The 19,406-nt window shown below is 44.6% G+C and overlaps 1 protein-coding gene across 1 annotated transcript in view; it reads right to left on the bottom strand.

The window, feature by feature from the left end:
• Positions 1-2,054: 2,054 nt before the first annotated feature.
• The window catches only part of ARHGAP24 (Rho GTPase activating protein 24), a 71,284-nt gene continuing 53,932 nt past the window's right edge, over positions 2,055-19,406 (bottom strand). The window contains 2 exon segments of the mRNA XM_032223732.1: positions 2,055-2,903; positions 13,234-14,305. Coding sequence (XP_032079623.1) covers positions 2,660-2,903; positions 13,234-14,305 — 1,316 coding nt within the window. The 3' untranslated portion in view covers positions 2,055-2,659.

Genomic DNA, 19,406 nt, shown 5'->3' with positions numbered 1-19,406 from the left:
ATGGGTGGAAACTAATCAAGGAGAGAAGAAACTTAGAGGAGAAATTTTCTGACAGTTAGAACAATTAATCAGTGGAACAACTTGCCTCCAGAAGTTGTAAATGCTCCAACACGGGAATTTTTAAAGATGTTGGATAACCATGTCTGAAGTGGTGTTGTCAACTCATAAAGCATTTGCATATCTGTTATCAAGTTGCCATGGTGAGAAAAGGCGGGAGGAGTGCATTCCATGCATATGTTCGGCTAGAGTCGGATCTGAATTTACTATAGCAGGCTTGTGAGGTGTGCACCTCAGTGGAGAATGTGATTTATGATGCAGACTAAGGGGAGGGAAAAAAGTGGGCAAAGTTGAGCCATAATTTAAATGAGGTCAGATCTGACTGCAATGGGGTATTGCTGAAATGGTGTTCCTAATAAATGACTGGATTTCTTTTGAAACTTGGCTCGAGACTCATGAATTAATTAGGGCATTTTTCGGAAATCTGACAGTGTAGGGTTGCCTGCCTAAGCAGGGGGTTGGACTAGAAGTCCTCCAAGGTCCCTTCCAACTCTGTTATTATATTCTAAAATTCAGACGCTTGTCAACCGGCTCATAGTTATGATGGTTGCTGTGCCCCCCAGGCCACATGATCCTCTTTTTGTGACCTTTGGACAATTACAGTCAACGAGGAAGCCATATTCACTTACCAACCCTGTTACTAACTTAACAACTGCAGGGATTCACTTAACATGTTGTCTAATGGGGCAAAACTCACTTAACAGTTTTGCTTAGCAGCAGCAATATTGAGCTCCATTGTGGACGTAAGTCAAGGACTACTTTTGATCCGCTCTATTAGAATATGGTGAATGGCTCTTCTTGTTTTTCCGAGGTTTAAGAAAAAGCTATCCTTTTGGTACAAGTCAGTCAGTCAGTTAGATAATGATCAGATTTTGGTGAGGATTATGACATAGTGGGATTCAAAAAATTTAACAATCAGTTCTCTGCCCTAATGACCAGCGTGGCTCGTCGGTCATGTGACTGGGTGGGCATGGCCAACTCAATGTCACTCAGGTCGATGGGCTCTTCGTCTTAGCTGTTACGATGTAACAAGGGTTAACCAGAGAGGCAGTTTCTGTAAGCAGAGCAATAAAGGTTAGGCTAGAAACAACACCAGAATGTTTCCTTCCTGCCTTCCTTACAGGATTAGCCCTGTAAAGTGGAAAGAATCAAAATGAGATTTCTTCCAACAACCGGTTCTCCCAACTGCTTAGAAAGTTAACAACCGGTTCTCCCGAATAGATGCGAACCGGCTGAATCCCACCCCTGTTTTCTCTCCCTAACATAGACCACTCCCAGAATTCCAGTGCAAATGATGTTGATATCTTGAGGGTATAAGGAAGCGACCATAGGAGAGGTTTTTGAAGATGTATGTGCACAGTTCAGGACTGACAGCTATAAATGAAATATTAAAAACACAAAGAAAAAAGGGGAAAATAAAACAAGCGTAGTCGATGGTCACGTCATATATTTATAAAATTATGTACAGTTTTTTCCCCCTTCTGGGGTTTTTTTTTCTTTTTCTTTTTGGTCATGGGCAACTCAATTGGCATAAACAGCACAATCACACAATACTTTTTTTTGTTGTTGCTCGTTTTAATAGCTAACATTTTATATATATACACACGCAAAGACACAAACTCGTGTGTGTGACGGTGTGTGTGTATAAATATACATATATTATATATATATATATATCTATATATATTATATAATTAATTCTGCAGTGACGGGGCAACCGAAGGGTGGGGAGAGAAATAATATACAAAATTAGCTGATTATAAACACAAGGCCCAAAAAATAGCTTACTATGTTAAGTGCAAGGGAGAAAAAGCTGGATTGCAATGAAGTTAACATTGGACAGTTTCAATATAAGACTTGCATTAAAATAATCTTTCGCCTCTTTCTATCGCACCCCTCCCCCGTCCCACATAACCTATTTAAAATCTAGATGCCCAAAGCCTGCTGTAACACGTAACAGTAGCATGATGATGGATTGAGGTGTAAGGATTTCTCCACTGAGAGCAACTTGCAGACGTATGGTGGGTGGATGCAGTCATGAAGAGTCTCCGGAGATCTCGTAACATTACATTGAGTGCTAGCCTCAGTCAGGTGACCAGTCACCTGTTACAATAAAACAGCGTTTCTCAATCTTGGCGACTTGAAAGGGCGTGGACCAGTGGTGGGTTCCGGCCGGTACGTCCCGGTACAGGCGTAGTGGTGGCTGCTGGGAGCAGCAGACGCTGTACCAAAACGGTGCTTTAGAGGGCCCACTTGCCCTCCCGCGTTCCTTACCTGTATTTAAGCCAACTGGGCTATTTGCGCATGCGCATACAGTGTACGGCACCTGTGCGACACTCCGCCAAGCAGCTGGAGTGTCGCAGGTGGTGGATGCGCATGCGTGTGTAGCGCGCGTGCCCGTGGTGGACGCCCAGCCCCATCGCAGTGTACCAGTTGTGATGGGATCCAGAACACAGCACTGGCGTGGACTTCAACTCCCAGAATTCTGGGAGTTGAAGGCCACGCCCCTTCAAGTCCCCAAGGTTGAGAAACAATGCAATAAAATACCACAGCTATCCTCTTCCCAGAATCCCACAGTCTTGTTGAGCGGCGGGAACAGCCCTCACTGGATCCATATGGTGTTCCCTCGCTCTGTCCTCCGCGGCTCCACTGTCAGTTCCCCGAACGTGGAGAAAAACTGCTCCATCTCCTTCTGCAGCATGTCGTTCCGTTTCTCCGCGTCGTCTTTGGCCCGCTCGGCATTGCGCATTTTGATCTCGACCATCGTGAACTTCTTCTTCTCTTGATCCAGTTCGTCGTGGAGGTTCATCATTTCGGTCTCCAGGGAGAGATTCCGCTGCTCAAGGCTGGGAATGGAAAGTAGGTACACAAATGAGACAAAAGCTGACAATTACTTGAACAGATTTTTCAGTTTGGGATTCTGAAACAATCAGCAGACAAAGAACCTCTGCAGAATCTGCTCACTTGTTTGACTCTACTTTGGTGTCTCCTTGGGAATATAAATCGGTTTGATCTCTGGTGACTTTGTTTTAGGTCGATACATTCTCACTGATGGCATGGACAGCCAATTCTCCTAGTTTTGTGGTATTCTCTGAACTTGGTTGTTTTCTTGCAGATGTTTTAATTACCCAACTACAGGGGTGGGCTTCCAAAGTTTCAGCAATGGGTTCTCTACCTGGTTGCTGGGTGGGCATGGGTGTGGCCTAGTTGGCTCCTGCATCATGGCTGGGGGGCCTTTTTGCCTTCCCCAGGCTCTAGGGGCTTTCCTCGAGTCTCCAGGAGGGTGAAAATGTCCTCCCCCGCGCTTCGGAGGCCCATTTCTGGTCTTCCAGAACTTCCGGGAGGCCCGTTTCCCCCCTCCCAGAGCTTCCGCATGGGCCCTGCACTTATCTCGCATCCAAAATGGGCCACGTGGAGACCCCTGGGAGGGGAGGGGCACGGTAGGAGGGATGGGGTGGGGTGGCCAGCCAGGGATGGGATTTGGAGGTTCTCTGAACTGGCCATAATGTTAGCTCCTGGTTCTCCCGAACCTGAGCAAACCCGTAACAGCCCACCCCTACCCAACTAGATAATATCATCACTGCTAGAAGGGACTGAGATTTGCTCTCTCTTTATGTACAAGTGGCTAGCACTGATGATGTTACCCAGTTGAGTAATGAAACATCCATTAACATCCATATATTTCTTGTAAGCCGCCCGGAGTCCTTTGGGATTGGGCGGCATATAAAAACTCCAAATAAATAAATAAATAATAAATAAATAAATAAATAAATAAATACATAAAACAACCAAGCTCACAGAACACTAAGGACACCACCACAGTTCAATCTGGAGATATAAATATTTTCTTATATTTGTTTCCTATCTCCTGTATGACTCTGGCTACCTTACAGGACAAAAAATGAGAAGTTTATGGCCTGTTATTCCTTGTGTTTTTCTGTTGTATTAATTTTTATTTTAAACACATAAGCACATAAACAAACACATGACTTAAAAACAACATAGGAACAATAAGTTCCATCGTATATCCTACAGCAGTTCCGAATCGGTTTCTATACAGTTAGTATTTTCCCTTCTATACATTTCTAACTTGCGTTCATAATCTCCTTATTCGTTATCCATTTTTATGTACAATTCTTTATTTATTTATACTTAGCTACTTATGACCAAATATTATTTACCTATATTGTGCTTTATATTTTTACTGTCATTTATTCTCTTACATACAGTTATAAGTATACATTCACATAGTTATTCTTTTTCTTTGCCATTCTTATATTATTATTATTATTATTATTATCCCATTTAAAACCAAGCTCACAGAGCACTAAGGACACCACCACAGTTCAATCCGGAGATATAAATATTTTCTTCTATTTGTTTCCTATCTCCTGTATGATTCTGGGTACCTTACAGGACAAAAAATGAGAAGTTTATGGCCTGTTATTCCGTGTGTTTTTATTCATGTCTATTTTCTTTTGTTCTTCTAGGGCGGGGTCTTCAAACTTGGAAAATTTAAGACTTGTGGACTTCAACTCCCAGAATTCCCCAGCTAGTTATGCTGGCTGTGGAATTTTGGGAATTGAAGTCCACAAGTCTTAAAATTGTCAAATTTGGGGACCTCTGTTTTAGGGTATTTTGATTTTAGCAATAGCAATAGCAGTTAGACTTATATACAGCTTCATAGGGCTTTCAGCCCTCTCTAAGCGGTTTACAGAGTCAGCATATCGCCCCCACAGTCTGGGTCCTCATTTCACCCACCTTGGAAGGATGGAAGGCTGAGTCAACCTTGAACCGGTGAGATTAGAACCGCTGAACTGCAGATAACAGTCAGCTGAGGTGGCCTGCAGTACTGCACCCTAACCACTGCGCCACCTTTGTCTTTTGTGATTGTTTTAGACTCCTGAATCTCAAAATTTCTTGCTGTTAAGTTTTCTTGGTAGTCAGGATAGTTTTAATAAAAAATAGGAAGGAAAGAAGGAAGGAAGGAAAGAAGGAAGGAAGGAAAGAAGGAAGGAAGGAAGGAAGGAAGGAAGGGAGAGAGTAGGGAAAGAAAGGAAGGAAAATAGGAATGCTTGAAGGAACTAGGTATGTCTAGTTTGATGAACAGAAGGATTAAGAGTGACATGATAGCTGTCTTCCAATATTTGAGAGGCTGTCACAGAGATACAATACAATAGCAGAGTTGGAAGGGACCTTGGAGGTCTTCTAGTCCAACCCCCTGCCTAGGCAGGAAACCCTATACCATTTCAGAGAAATGGCTATCCAACATCTTCTTAAAAACTTCCAGTGTTCGGGCATTCACATCTTCTGGAGGCAAGCTGTTCCACTGATTAATTGTTCTCACTGTCAGGAAATTTCTCCTTAATTCTAAGTTGCTTCTCTCCTGGATTAGTTTCCACCCATTGCTTCTTGTTCTACCCTCAGATGCCTTGGAAAATAGTTTGACTAGGAGTTCCAAAGCAGCTCCAAAGCAGCTGAGAGCAGGACAAGAAATAATTAGTGGAAGATCATTAAAGAGAGATATGACCTAGAACTAAAGAGAATTTTCCTGATGGAGAACAATTCATCAGTGGAATGACTTGCCTCCAGAAGTTGTGAGTGAAGAAACCAGGCAGCCATTTGTCCAGAATGGTACAGAATCTCCTGTCATGAGCAAGGGGTTGGACTAAAAGACTTGATTTCCAAGGTCTCTTCCAACCCTAATATTCTATGTTCTAAGGAAGGAAGGAATGTTTCATTTCATTGACGGCTTTCTAAGTGTTATTGAACAACATGGGCACAAGATGCCAGCATCCATTAATCGGAAATCATCTGTAGCTATGAAAGGGGACAAGAAAAGCACTTGGGCCAATAAATCCCTTAAAGGTTTTGTGTACTTAACTGTTGTGGCCCAGCAGGAGCCATTGGAGCTGCCACCAGACTCCGACAGCGAGGGGCCCTATGAGTCGGGTCTGGAGGATGTGGAGGACCCTGGACAGGGTTCCGACTCTGAGCAGGGCACAGAGAGACTGGTTGGCCACCAGGTGGCGCCTGAGCCTTGGACCAGTGGGGAGGAGACAAGGGAGAGTGATCCAGAAGCCAGCAGTGAGTTGTTCCTGGATGCCCGGAATCGAAGAGCTAATAGGTGTCAGGAACAGTTACGCAAGTACAGGAGGTAATTGTGCTCATCTGGTGGTCATTAGGCTCCTCTCCAGGCTATAAAAAGACTGCTTCTGCACACGCCCCTCTTTGCAGAAGTCAACGCATTGACTAAAGAGAACTGTTGTAACTAACTTGGCAGGCTGGATTGCTGCCAAGGTTTGTCTGAGTTGCTGTCAAGTTCCTTATCTGTTTGTTTGCTTGGCTTCCAGCCACCGAGATTTTGGTCTTGCTATTAGAGTACATTCTAGTTAAGCTTGTCTCGGCTTTCATTACTGGACGGAGGAAAGGGTCAGAACACTTAACTATATTGCCAGTCCTTTTGTTAATTCATTCACAGGAAGAACAGCAATATATATTCTATTTCTGAACTCTACTTTCTGATGCTACAGCATGAACACCTACCAGCATATTTTGCTGAATAAAAATGCTTATTTATAAGCATATTGTCATACTCCCGAATAATTAGATTTCTTCTTATCATACCGGAAAAAGTGGACATCAGATATTACTTATGACCACGTGGGGAAAGCAATTGCCCTAACATAAACTACTCCAACATTATTAAATCAGATATTCAGGGATAACAGAAACTCTATTTTAAAATAAAGCACTTATGCAAAGATAAGAAAGAGGAAATTGATGTAAACAAGGTCAGCAGCAAATCTTTACATGAGTACATACAGTTTCTGCTATTATGTTAGGTGCAGTTTTATTGCAACTGCCGTTTGAATGACTGGCATGGAAAAAAAATATTGCAATACTTGAAATGAAGCATCTTATGAACAAGTATTTCACAGATCTCAGGAGTGTTTTTTTTTTAAAAAATATTATGGGGAATGGAAAACAAGGAGGACCGCCAATGTCATTATTTAGTGCAGGAAATATGTCATGGTTTTCTCACTAACTGCCGATCAATTGTGGACTTGGCTAGACTTCAGAATGTAAGAGTGAGCTCTACTCATGTTTCCTGAATGTTTATATGCTTAATAAGGCATAAATAAACGCATTTATTGTAGGCCAGTTTTAAAAAATTATACTAACTCATCACTTTGCCTTTTTAAAAATGTTTATGCTAAGGTCTTAGGCTGTGCAGGTGTCCCATTATAATTCCAGGCAGCACACAACAGATAAAACAACCTACAATCAGAACAAAACACGCATAGGATACACTAGCCTACCACCCCCCCCCCCGCGTGGTGCAGGAGGCTGATTAGGCCACACCCACCATGGCCACGCCCACCCAGCAACCGGGCAGAGAACCCGTTGCTGAAATTTTTGAAGTCCACCCCTGACTTGGAGGACAAGTTCATCAACATCTTGATTTCAAAGCTCAAGGGAACATCCAACAGGATCAGGGCAATCTGAATCTCGGTGGACAAGATTTATCACAGGTAAACACCAAAACAGAGAAGGGATGCTTTCTAGGTAACATCAAATGACACTGTTTCAAGGATGGTACTTGGAGTGTGTCCACCCTGTTGAACACATGGAATGGGCAGATGCAAAAACTACCATGTTTTTTGGGAGTATGACGGACCTTTTTCCCTCAAAAAAGAGGGTGAAAATCTGGGTGCATCTTATACACTGAATACAGCATTTTTTCTATAGCAATAGCAATAGCAGTAGACTTATATACCGCTTCATAGGCCTTTCAGGCCTCTCTAAGCGGTTTACAGAGAGTCAGCATATTGCCCCCAACAATCTGGGTCCTCATTTTACCCACCTCGGAAGGATGGAAGGCTGAGTCAACCCTGAGCCGGTGAGATTTGAACCGCTGACCTGCTGATCTAGCAGTAGCCTGCAGTGCTGCATTTAACCACTGCGCCACCTTGGCTCATTTTTGGCCTCCTGAAACCCAACCCCCTTCACCAAAATGGCCATGCATAGCCTTTAGGAGGCATCCTGGGGGAGTGCTCCTGGGGGCTGAGGAGGGCAGAAATGAGCGAAAAATGGACCGTTTTTTGCTCGTTTTTGGCCCCCTTAGCCCTGAGGAGCACTCTATAAGCCTCCTAAAGGCTATTCATGCCATTTTTTTGGACAAAAAATGGGCCCGTTTTTGTGAAAAACAGGCCATTTTGGGGAGGTCTGCAGGGTGCAAAAACTTTTTAAAAAAAATTTGCCTCTTCAAAATCTTGGTGCGTCTTATACTCTGAAAAATACAGTATGTTGGGACAGCCTGTTTTGAATTATGGAAACCATCACAAGTAATAATGAAAAAAGTGATAAAAATTAATGGAAGAGAAAAAGAAAAGGATTATGAGTAATGAAACAGAATTATTACATAAAAAGAAAATTAGGTTGTGGAGAATATCTTTCCTGGGTAAAGAGCAGATGAGAAGAGATCTCACCACTTTGTTCTGACATCATTTTATGAAAAAAAACCATGATAGGGCCTCAAAATTTCAAATCTTGCCTATTATCCCTGACATAAACAGGCAGAGAATCTGCCATTGCATCTGGAGTCCACAAGAGTCGGGATGAAGAGAAATCTTCTCACTTGCAAAGTTTTTCAGACTTGGCAGTGGTTCAACCACAAGATGTGTGAATGAGTTTATCAGCCAAATCAGTAACGGGAGCTCACTCCGTTACGCAACACTAGGGATTCGAACCACCGAACTGCTGACCTTTCTGATCGCCAAGCTCAGTGTCTTAGACGCTGAGCCACCGCGTCCTCCATGAAGATCTTGTTTACATCTTCATAAAAAGCTACCTCTGTGGTCGAATTATTTCCTTTAGAACCAAAAGGAGCTATTCTTATCTTCCTCTGGACAGGACTGAACATGACAATGGACACCTATTGTTACTAAGACTGGAAGCCACATTCTCTGGAGGCCACTTGTATGTTCTGCTGCTCAGAAATTTTAATTTCTTCCTTTCTCCAAGGATGAGGCTGATATTTGGACAACTCAACAAAGCCAGAACTGCAGGAGCTCCTCACAATGCCATTTTTTTTTTTTACTTTTTAATATCATTTTTAAATCTGCATCTTTTCTGATCCCAGCTTTACACAGAACCATCTCATGACTGAAATGTTAAAAGCCATTTAGGAGGCTCATTTGCGATTTTCCATGAAAGACAGCATAGCTCCCCCCCGAGCTCATTAAAAACCTTGCTATGAATCTGAAGCAGCAATCTTTAGAGAGAGTCTTTTTCCATCGACGGCTGCTCTGAAAAGTCATTTCTTTTTCCAAGTGTCTTGAGCTCTGTCCCACGGCATCCAACAAAATAAATTGTGGTATTCATTAGTATTCACGGCAGAGTTTTAAGACTACTTGGTGGCAGAATGGAAGATGGGACAGATGTATAATCCCCTAAGAGATAAATTAAGCTAAATGCTGACCTTTCCCCCCTTTGTCTCATTGTTCATGCAGTGCTTTATGACATCCCATGTATAATTTAAATGATCCCCCCTTTCCATCTATCTGAAATTCTAACTCACCTGACCACAGGTAGTTCTTGCTTAACAAGTAAGGTTCTACATTTAGGCAAGAAAAACGAAATGTGCAGGTACAGTTTATGTGGTACCTTGCTCAATACTAGTAACTGTGAAAGGGATCTTGGAGACCTAGCGGACAACTATTTAAATAGGAGCCAGCCGTGTACAGCAGCTGCCAAAAAAGCCAACACAGTTCTAGGCTGCATAAACAGATGGATAGAATCAAGATCATGTGAAGTGTTAACACCACTTTATAATGCCTTGGTAAGGCCACACTTGGAATTCGGCATTCAGTTTTGGTTTCCATGATGTAAAAAAAGGTGTGGAGACTCTAGAAAGAGTGCAGAGAAGAGCAACAAAGATGATTAGGGGACTGGAGGCTAAAACATACAAAGAATGGTTGCAGGAACTGGGTACGTCTAGTTTAATGAAAAGAAGGACCAGGGGAGACATGATAGCCGTGTTCCAGTATCTCAGGGGCTGCCACAAAGAAGAGGGAGTCAACCTATTCTCCAAAGCACCTGAGGGCAGGAGAAGAAGCAATGGGTGGAAACTAATCAAGGAGAGAAGCAACTTAGAACTGAGGAGAAATTTCCTGACAGTTAGAACAATTAATCAGTGGGACAGCTTGCCTCCAGAAGTTGTGAATGCTCCAATACTGGAAGTTTTAAAGAAGAGGTTGGATAACCATTTGTCTGAAGCAGTGTAGGGTTTCCTGCCTAGGCAGGGGTTGGACTAGAAGACCTCCAAGGTCCCTTCCAACTCTGTTACTCTATTCTTAGTGCCCCGTTTAGAAACCGTCTGAAGTTACAACGGTACTGTGTACTGAAAAAGTAACTTTATGACTAATCCTCACACTTATGACTGTAGTAGCATCCTGTGGTCCCATGATCCCCAATTCATACATTTCATAGCTGGCTTCCCACAAGCAGATTCAACGGAGAAGTCAGCAGTGAGTTCAGAAGTTGCAACACACGAGGCCTCATTTGCTTAATGACCAAAGTGGAAGTGACATTGTAATTCTAAGTATGGTCACGGGACAAAGTTGCCAGTCTCAGCTATGGTCATTAAGCAAAGACTATCTGTAGTAAATCATATATTGGCATTTTCCCTCTTTGGTCCGGAAGAAATACAAACGGCTCAAATTAAATTGTTTCTATTCAAAGCAATTTTGAATTGTTTGATGTTAAACAGAGGCGTATCCTGGTCAGTTGTGTGACTGCATCAGTATCATATAAAAGCTATTATCATAATGATCATGTAGATTTAGTTCAATGAAAGACAGTAAGGTTTATTAAAAACCAGCTGTGTGTAGACCAAATTGACTTACTTAACTTTCTCTCCTCCCTCCCTCCTTTCTTTCTTCCTGTCTGTCTCCTTCCTTCCTTCCTTCCTTCCTTCCTTCCTTCCTTCCTTCCTTCCTTCCTCCCTCCCTCCCTCCCTCCAACCCCCCTCTCTTTCATTGCAGATTTCTAAAACATACAAGAGGTGCTGATGGTTGGCACTACTGATTTATGTTCTACAAATTATGGGACTAGATCTATGTGGCCCAGTGAGGCAACCTAAAAGAGGGACTCAAGGACACATTTAGTCTTTGGTATTGAGCCAAATATGCAGATGATACCAGGCTAATGGCAGAAAGTGAAGAGGAACTAAAGAGGCTCTTGATGCGGGTGAAGGAGGAGAGTGCAAAAGTTGGCTTGAAACCCACATTAAGTTCATGGCATCCGGCCCTCTCAATTCCTGGCAAATAGATGTGGAAGAAATGGAGGCAGTGACAGATTTTATTTTCCTGAGCTCCAAGATCATCACAAATGGGAACTGCAGCCAAGAAATTAAAAGATGCTTGCTCCTGGGGAGGAAAGCTATGTAAATCTAGACAGTATCCTAAAAAGCAGAGACATCAACCTCCCAATAAAAGTGCATATAGTCAAGGCTATGGTTTTTCCAGTTCCAATGGATGGCTGTGAAAGTTGGACCATAAGAAAGGCTGAGCGCCGAAGAATGGAGGCCTTTGAACTTTAGTGCTGGAGAAGACTCCTGCGAATCCCTTGGACTGAAAGGCGATCAAACCGGCCAGTCCTAGAAGAGATCAACCCTGACTGCTCTTTAGAAGGCCAGATCCTGAAGAGGAAACTCAAGGACTTTGGCTACCAAATGAGAAGGAAGGACTCCCTGGAGAAGAGTCTAATACTGAGAATGATGGAGGGCAAAAGAAGAAGGGGACGACAGAGAATGAGGTGGCTGGATGGAGTCATCAAAGCAGTAGACCTGAGCTTAAATGGAGTCCGGGGGATGGTAGAGGAGAGGAAGGCCTGGAGGAACATTGTCCATGGGGTCACTATGGGTCGGACACAACTTCACAACTATCAACAGTTGAGTCAGGGGCACACTCTTAAAAACACATGAGGCCAGGGGAAAAACTGAATCTGATGTATTTAAAGGTAAATTATGTCCCCTTAATTTAATTCCCCATATATTTAATAGTTTTCTTCATATGACCCATTAAAAATTACAATTTGCTGGCATGTTTTGGAAGGACTTGGGTCGAAGGTGAGGTTTTTGGGGGGCAGGTGATGTGCCTCATCTGTGCCCCTGATCTAGATGGACCAATGGTCTCACTTAGTATAAGTTCACTTGGTATAAGAACAATTTACTGAAATTGAAGTTGGAATCTAACCCAGTGAACAACCTCCAGGTATGAAACCAAAGAGAGGGATTTCTGTACCTCCAGCACTACCTTGGAAATCAGTCTGTCAACTCGCAAAGCATTCCTGACCTGCTCTTGAGTTGCCATAGGCAGGGAGATAAGGAACCGAGCCTCGCAGCTGCAGCGAGAGAAATGCACTTCAGTCAAAACAAAAACACATTCCAGCCATCTCTATGTCAAGACCATCTCCACGGACACCCACAGTGGCTAGAGGGAGGGACTTGTACAACCCACGAAATTGCTTCGCTGGGGAATGTGACTGATGACACACCTTGGGGGGGGAGGGGGGAACAGGGTCAGAGCCAGGGCATGAATTAAGGGAGGTCAGAGTTGGCTTCACTTGGGAACATGCAGACGTGAAGCTCCTAATAAATAACTGGAATTCTTTTGAAGCTTGGCTCGAGTCTCATGATTTAATGAGGACATCGGTCGGAACCCTGACACAGTCTTCCCTTAATTGCTATATGCCAGAAATGGAGTCCATTTCTCACAATCTCCAATCAGCCTATATCTGTGGGAGCGCCTTCCCTCTGGAATGAGCTGCCCACGGAGCTTCGTATAATCCCCGACCTCCAGTCCTTCTGACGCACCCTAAAAAGTTGGCTTTTCCAGCAAGCCGGCCTGGCCTGAATAGAATAAAATATAGGATTAATTTGGTTGTTAATTTTAATTTAATTTTTTAATTTAATTTTTTAATTTTTATTGCAAATATCAATTGGGGATTTTTTGGATACTTTATTTAATGTCCCTTTTAATTTTTGTAATATGTGTTTTCTTTTATGTTGTACGCCGTCCTGAGTCCTTGGGAGAAGGGCGGCATGTAAATCCAATAAACCTAAACCTAAACCTATCTTGGCTTCAGAAATTTCTTCCGCTGAAATCTTACCTTTTTATCCTCGTTTCGTACTCCAGCTTTTGTTTCGTCATTTCCTGCTTTAAGCTGGAAACCAGGCTGTGCAAAGCACTGTGATTGCCCGTGTTGTTCACAAATGTTTCACTGTTGTCACTGCTGCTCGTAGCCCTGCTGCTTCGCCCACCCATGCTTCTCCGGTCGACTTTGCTCTCACCCTCGGCCGGGTTCAGGAGATTGTCCTGTTGGTGCTCGTCTAAAACCGGGTCTTCAAAATTGCTCCCGTAAAAGTCTTGCTCGGGACACGTGGTGGTGGACGAGCGGCAGGAGTTCGAATGTTCAGGGAGGGATATTTCGCACGAGGACGTAGACCAAGTGGCGCTGTCCACGCTCTGCTTATCTTCGGCGTTCACTGCCGAGAACTGTTGGTGCACGTTGTCGTAAGTGGAAAGTCTGTTGTGTTGGCCTGAATCGCTCATAGGCTCCTTTTGCTTGTTGTCTCTCAAGGTCACGTAGCCATTAGGCATCCAGCTCTGGCAACGGCTGTTCAAAGAGTTGCTGTGGGCATCAGTGCTGGAGATACCCATTCGCACCCCTCCGTTTGGCACGCTGTGCGTGCCCATTTTGGTTACTGGCCCTTTCAGAGAAGATGTTCTCCTGGTCTGCAAAGTGCCGTTGGGTAGAGAGGGTGATGTCTTCTCCTGACTCTCTACAGAACTGCTGAAGGAGCCGTTGGTGACTATGCCGCTACCTTTATTAAACGCCGGGTTTTTTTTCACCGTAAGGGGTGGACTCCTGGTCATGTCCAGTTTGTGAAGGCTGTTCCTTGGACTGTTGGATTTGCTTCCGGGCTGAGCTGTAGGAGATCCATTGTCCACCAGGGTTCTTTGTGGAGATTCAGGCTTGTCCCATGAACATCGCCTTACAGGGGACGACTCCTTGGTATTATTATTCTCTCTGTTCTGGAGTTGTCCAATGATGACTTTCTTTTGGACCTCGTTGTTGTTATTGCAAACCTCCTGTCCACTTTGGGACTCTGCATCCTTGGGAAACAACAGCTCATGTTCGCTTATCATCATGGACATCAATTGCTGAACCACCACAGTACCTAATAGGAAATAACACAAAGAAATCCAGGTTCAGCATGCCGTAACTTTTGAAATAAAAAAATGCTACTTCTGCACATACTTTACATCCAAGCTTTATCTTTGCATGAGATCCAATGTCTCGTGGCAGGTTTATTTTCCAATGGGGAAAAATAAAAGAGGAGACTTTCTCATCTAGAAAGTTCTTACAATCCTCATTGGTCATGAGCAAAGCATGGGGCAGGATCCAACCTGGGTTGGTCACCGGGGCCAGAGGTCTAGTCTTCCAAGCTTTCAGACTCATACTGGAGGCCATCCTCAGGGAACGTCTCTCTCTCTCTCAAACCAGAATGTTGAGTGACAGAAGTTCCCTGAGGAGGGGCTCTAACATGAGTCTGAAAGCTCAGAAAATGAAACCTCTGATCACAATGACAGACCCAGATTAGACCCTGCAACATTATCCTTCATCCATGAAAGCACCAATGATGTTTATCTACAGTATAAAAATGGCTGTGTGTGTGCGTATGTTCCAGCATAACTCTGGAACACCTCAAGCAATTTCAACCAAACTTGGTACTCAGATGACTTACTCTCTGGAAACAAATACTGTGGGGGTAAGAACCCCTAACACCCCTCGGTGTGTGTGTGCATGTGTCTATGTGTGCATGTGTCTATGTGTGTGTGTTCCAGCATAACTCTGGAACGTCTGGGCCGCTAAAATGAAAAGGACTGAACTATATCTATAGTGTCAAGTCACAGTACTTTTGATAGTGATAGTGTGCATTTTGGATTCAAGTTCTGTTAAGATACAGCCTGTTGTGCCTTAAAAAGGCTTCTCATGTACAGCACAGTGGAGTTGCCATGGTGACGGCTTCCCAGTACTCCACAAGGGGGCTCCCTGTAATACAGGATTGGGATAAATACATACCCGGGCTATGTCGGGTTATCAGCTAGTATCACATAAAATAGTCTTTGTGCAAAATAGCTTCTCTCCCTCTCTCTTTTCCCCCTCCCTTCCTCCTCATCCATCCCTCCATCCCCCCATCCCTCCATCCCACTTCAAGAAGAGAGCAATCTAGGAAAAGAAATGTTCAGCATCTCATTGTATACCAAAATAACTCAACTAAAAGTCCCATGATTTATAGCAGTAAATGAAGTTTGACAGCCTGTCCTACTCTCCCAGTGAATGTTTTTCTGTAATTGGGTAGGAAGCAGTGACTGTGAAGTTGAATCAAGACAGCCATTAGCTCTTTAAACAGATTGTATTAAATTATTTTAAAAGATAGGATAAATGGATAGATTTCTAAGGGCTGGCCCACTTGTTTTGCTTTACCTGGAGACGAAGCCCAACGCTCTATGCTGAGGGCATTGAAGAAAAAGTGACAAGAACTAAACGTTGTTGACATGGCTTCACTTGCCTATGAATTGCTCAGTTGCTTACATTAAGTGGTAAAACAGCATGAAATTTGATGCAGAATACGCTGTTACGGACTAGATAGAAAGATGATATATATATATACAGCTTCAGAACAGCTGGACGTGACTCCCTTCTGCTCTCGTTCTCATCTCTGATTCCATAATTTGCAAAATAAAAATCAACGTCCACAGTTTATAAGCACCTCCAGGAGGTTCTCCGAGCCCCTCTGTCATTCTCCCCAACTGCCACAAAGAAAAATGCCTGCAGTGGGAGAGATGCCAGAGCACACGGGCATCTAGAGGGGTGGTGGCCCTCAACCATCACCACCAGCCCCCCCGGGTGTGTGGCAACCATGGCTGATGTGGTAAGCATTGCTGGCAAGACTAGCAAAGTCGGCACAGCCTGTTCTTCCAGGAACAAAACCAAAACAGGTCCAAATCCAAGACTAAAATGAAGTCCAACGCAATCCAGGTTGGTGCTCACCTGGGCATTCTTTTAAACTTCTGTAGAACTATGTAGCTATGAGGACAATCCATCTGTGATTTCTGCTCTCTCTCTCGCTCTCCCTCCACCCTCTCTCTTTCTCCCCCTCTTTCTCCTCCTCCTCCTCCTCCTCCTCTTCTTCTCTTTTCTTTCTCCCTCTCCCTTGTTTTCTTCTTCTCTTTCTTTTTCTTTCTCTCCCTCTTTTTCTTTCTCTCCTCTTTCCTTCTTTCTTTTTCTTTCTTTCTCCCTCTCCCTCCTCCTCCTCCTCTCTCTTTTCTTTCTTTCTCTTTCCTTTCTCCCTCTCCTTCTCTTTTCTTTCTTTCTTTCTCTCCCTCTTTCTTCTCTCCCTCTCCCTCTCCCTTTCTTCTCTCTCTTTCTTTCTCTCTCCCTCTCCCTTTCTTTCTTCTTCTCTTTCTTTCTCTCCCTCTCTCCTTTTCTTTTTCTTTCTTTCTCCCCCTCCCTCTTTCTCTGCTATGTTTCCGTTTTATTAATGCCCCATTTATTCTAACTATGTACCAATATTACTGCCTGATCATTGGACTAATTATTCTCAGAAACGTCATCAGAATTAGCCACAGTGGTTTAGGATTCTGAAGGCATACAATGCAGCTGACCGAAGCCCATATTACACACAGAAAAAACTCTATTCTCCTTTCATCCCTGTTTAGTCCATATAATGTGAACCTCTATGGATTGCACGGTATGGGAAAGATTCATTTTTTTCACAGCAGAACAAAACAAGTAACTAAAGAAACCCTTAAGGAACTCTGGGAGGACACGGTTGGGAGCGAAGCCATACTGAGCAGAGAGATGAATGGTCTAATTAGGATTTTTGACGTTCCCTTCCAGATGGCTGGAGGGTCACCTGCCCTAGAGGAGGTCCACCTCAGAAACCTTCAGAAGAAAGAAGATGAAGCTCCCTGGCTCCCATTGCTACAAATTTGATTTTGCCGACTGTAACAGCAGATAATAACGAAGAGGCCTGTAAAATTAATCTAATATCAATATAAATGAACACTCCGGAATGATACTTGGAGCAGCCTCCCAATCTCTTGAGTAGAGACTATGCTGCTGCCGGTATTATAAATCAAAGTGAATTCCAGGAAGCCAGGAGGGGGGTGTCATTCGAGATGTAGATAATGAATGGCCAGACTGCTTTCTCTAGAGACTCCTGGAAGCCAAACAGCAGGCCTCCTTTTCTTTAATTTATGGAGCTTTCATGTGGAACATGGCATCCAGCACTTCACAATCCTTCCCACCTCCTTCCATATTTCTCAAAGTAAATTTAGGGTGGGGTTCTTGGAGGGGCCGTTTTAAGCATATTTTCAAAATGGTTTTTTTTATAGTATAAGCCAGGGGTGTCAAACTTGATTTCATTGAGGGCTGCATCAGGGTTGTGTTTGACCTCGGGGAGGGGGGGAGAGGGGGCCGCGGCCCGCTTGACATCACTTGCATCAGGGGCGCCTGTGGTGCTTTGCCGGGAAAATTGGCTCCCAATCTCCGTTTTTGGCTGGATGGCCTCCTGCAAACTTCTGCCAGCAAAAAGAGAGCTCAGGAGGGCCACCTGCCAGCAGCTGCTCTCTCACAGCAGGCTCCGAAGTCTCTACATCCTGCGGAAAGGGACGCTCGCTCCCTTTCCCCCTGAACTGGCCCAGCACACCAGGAGTCTCTCTCCCTCTCTTGCAAAGGAAGTTCTGGAAGGTGCGTTCGCTTTCTTCCAGCAGCAGAGACACACACACACTCAGAGGGTGCTGCAGATTCCAAGAAGAATTCCGATAATTTCCAGACAGGATTCGGAAGTGCGGGTTATCAGTAGCAGACCCACAGAGAGATGAATAGTTGTTTGTCACACCTATTGAGTTTGAGTTTGAAGTTTATTTATATGCCGCCCTTTTCCCTGGGGGGACTCAGGGCGGCTCACAACCCAAAGGGGAGGGGGAGACAAACTTTTAACATATAAGACAATACATAATTAAAAAACACAACATTCATACCATTCGGGCGGGTTACAGTCTTAGTCCCAGGCCTGACGGGATAGCCAGATTCTAAGGGCTGTGCGGAAGGTCTGGAGGGTGGTGAGGGTACGAATCTCCACGGGGAGATCGTTCCATAGGGTCGGAGCAGCCACCGAGAAGGCTCTCCTCCGCGTAGTTGCCAGTCGGCATTGACCGGCAGATGGAACTCGGAGGAGGCCTAATCGATGAGATCTAATAGGTCGTGTGGAGGTAATTGGCAGTAGGCGGTCTCTCAAGTACCCAGATCCACTACCATGTAGGGCTTTATGGGTGACAAGTAGCACCTTGAAGCGCACCCGGAGATCGACAGGTAGCCAGTGCAGCTCGCGGAGGATAGGTGTTATGTGGGTGAAGTGAGGTGCACCCACAATCGCTCGCACGGCCGCATTCTGGACTAGCTGAAGTCGCCGAATACTCTTCAAGGGCAGCCCCATGTAGAGCACATTGCAGTACTCCAGCCTAGAGGTCACAAGGGCACAAGTGACTGTTGTGAGAGCCTCCCGGTTCAGGTAGGGGCGCAACTGGTGCACCAGGCGAACCTGGGCAAATGCCCCCCTGGTCACAGCTGACAAATGGTGTTCGAAAGTCAGCTGTGGGTCCAGGAGGACTCCCAAGTTGCGGACCCTGTCTGAGGGGTATAATGTTTGACCCCCCCAGCCTGAGAGGTGGAATACTTGCCAAATTGGTGGGAGGGAAACACAACAGCCACTCGGTCTTATCTGGGTTGAGCACGAGTTTGTTAGCCCTCATCCAGTCCCTAACAGCTTCAAGTCCCTGGTTCATCACGTCCACCGCTTCATTGAGTTGGCACGGGGCGGACAGATACAACTGAGTATTGTCCGCATACTGGTGGTATTTTATCCCGTGCCGCCGAATGATCTCGCCCAGCGGTTTCATGTAGATGTTGAAAAGTAGGGGGGACAAGACCGAACCCTGCGGCACCCCACATGTTAGGGGCCTAGGGGTCGATCTCTGCCCTCCAACTAACACCGACTGCGACCTGTCCGAGAGGTAAGAGGAGAACCACTGCAAAACAGTGCCTCCCACCCCCACCTCCCGCAGTCGTCGCAGAAGGATACCATGGTCGATGGTATCGAAAGCCGCTGAGAGGTCAAGGAGAACCAGGATGGAGGCAAAGCCTCCATCCCTGGCTCTCCAGAGGTCATCGGTCAATGCGACCAAAGCGGTTTCTGTGCTGTAGCCAGGTCT

Source organism: Thamnophis elegans, chromosome 9 (genome assembly GCF_009769535.1).
Source record: "Thamnophis elegans isolate rThaEle1 chromosome 9, rThaEle1.pri, whole genome shotgun sequence".
Taxonomy (NCBI): domain Eukaryota; kingdom Metazoa; phylum Chordata; class Lepidosauria; order Squamata; family Colubridae; genus Thamnophis; species Thamnophis elegans.
This window is presented reverse-complemented; position numbering and strand designations above follow the sequence as displayed.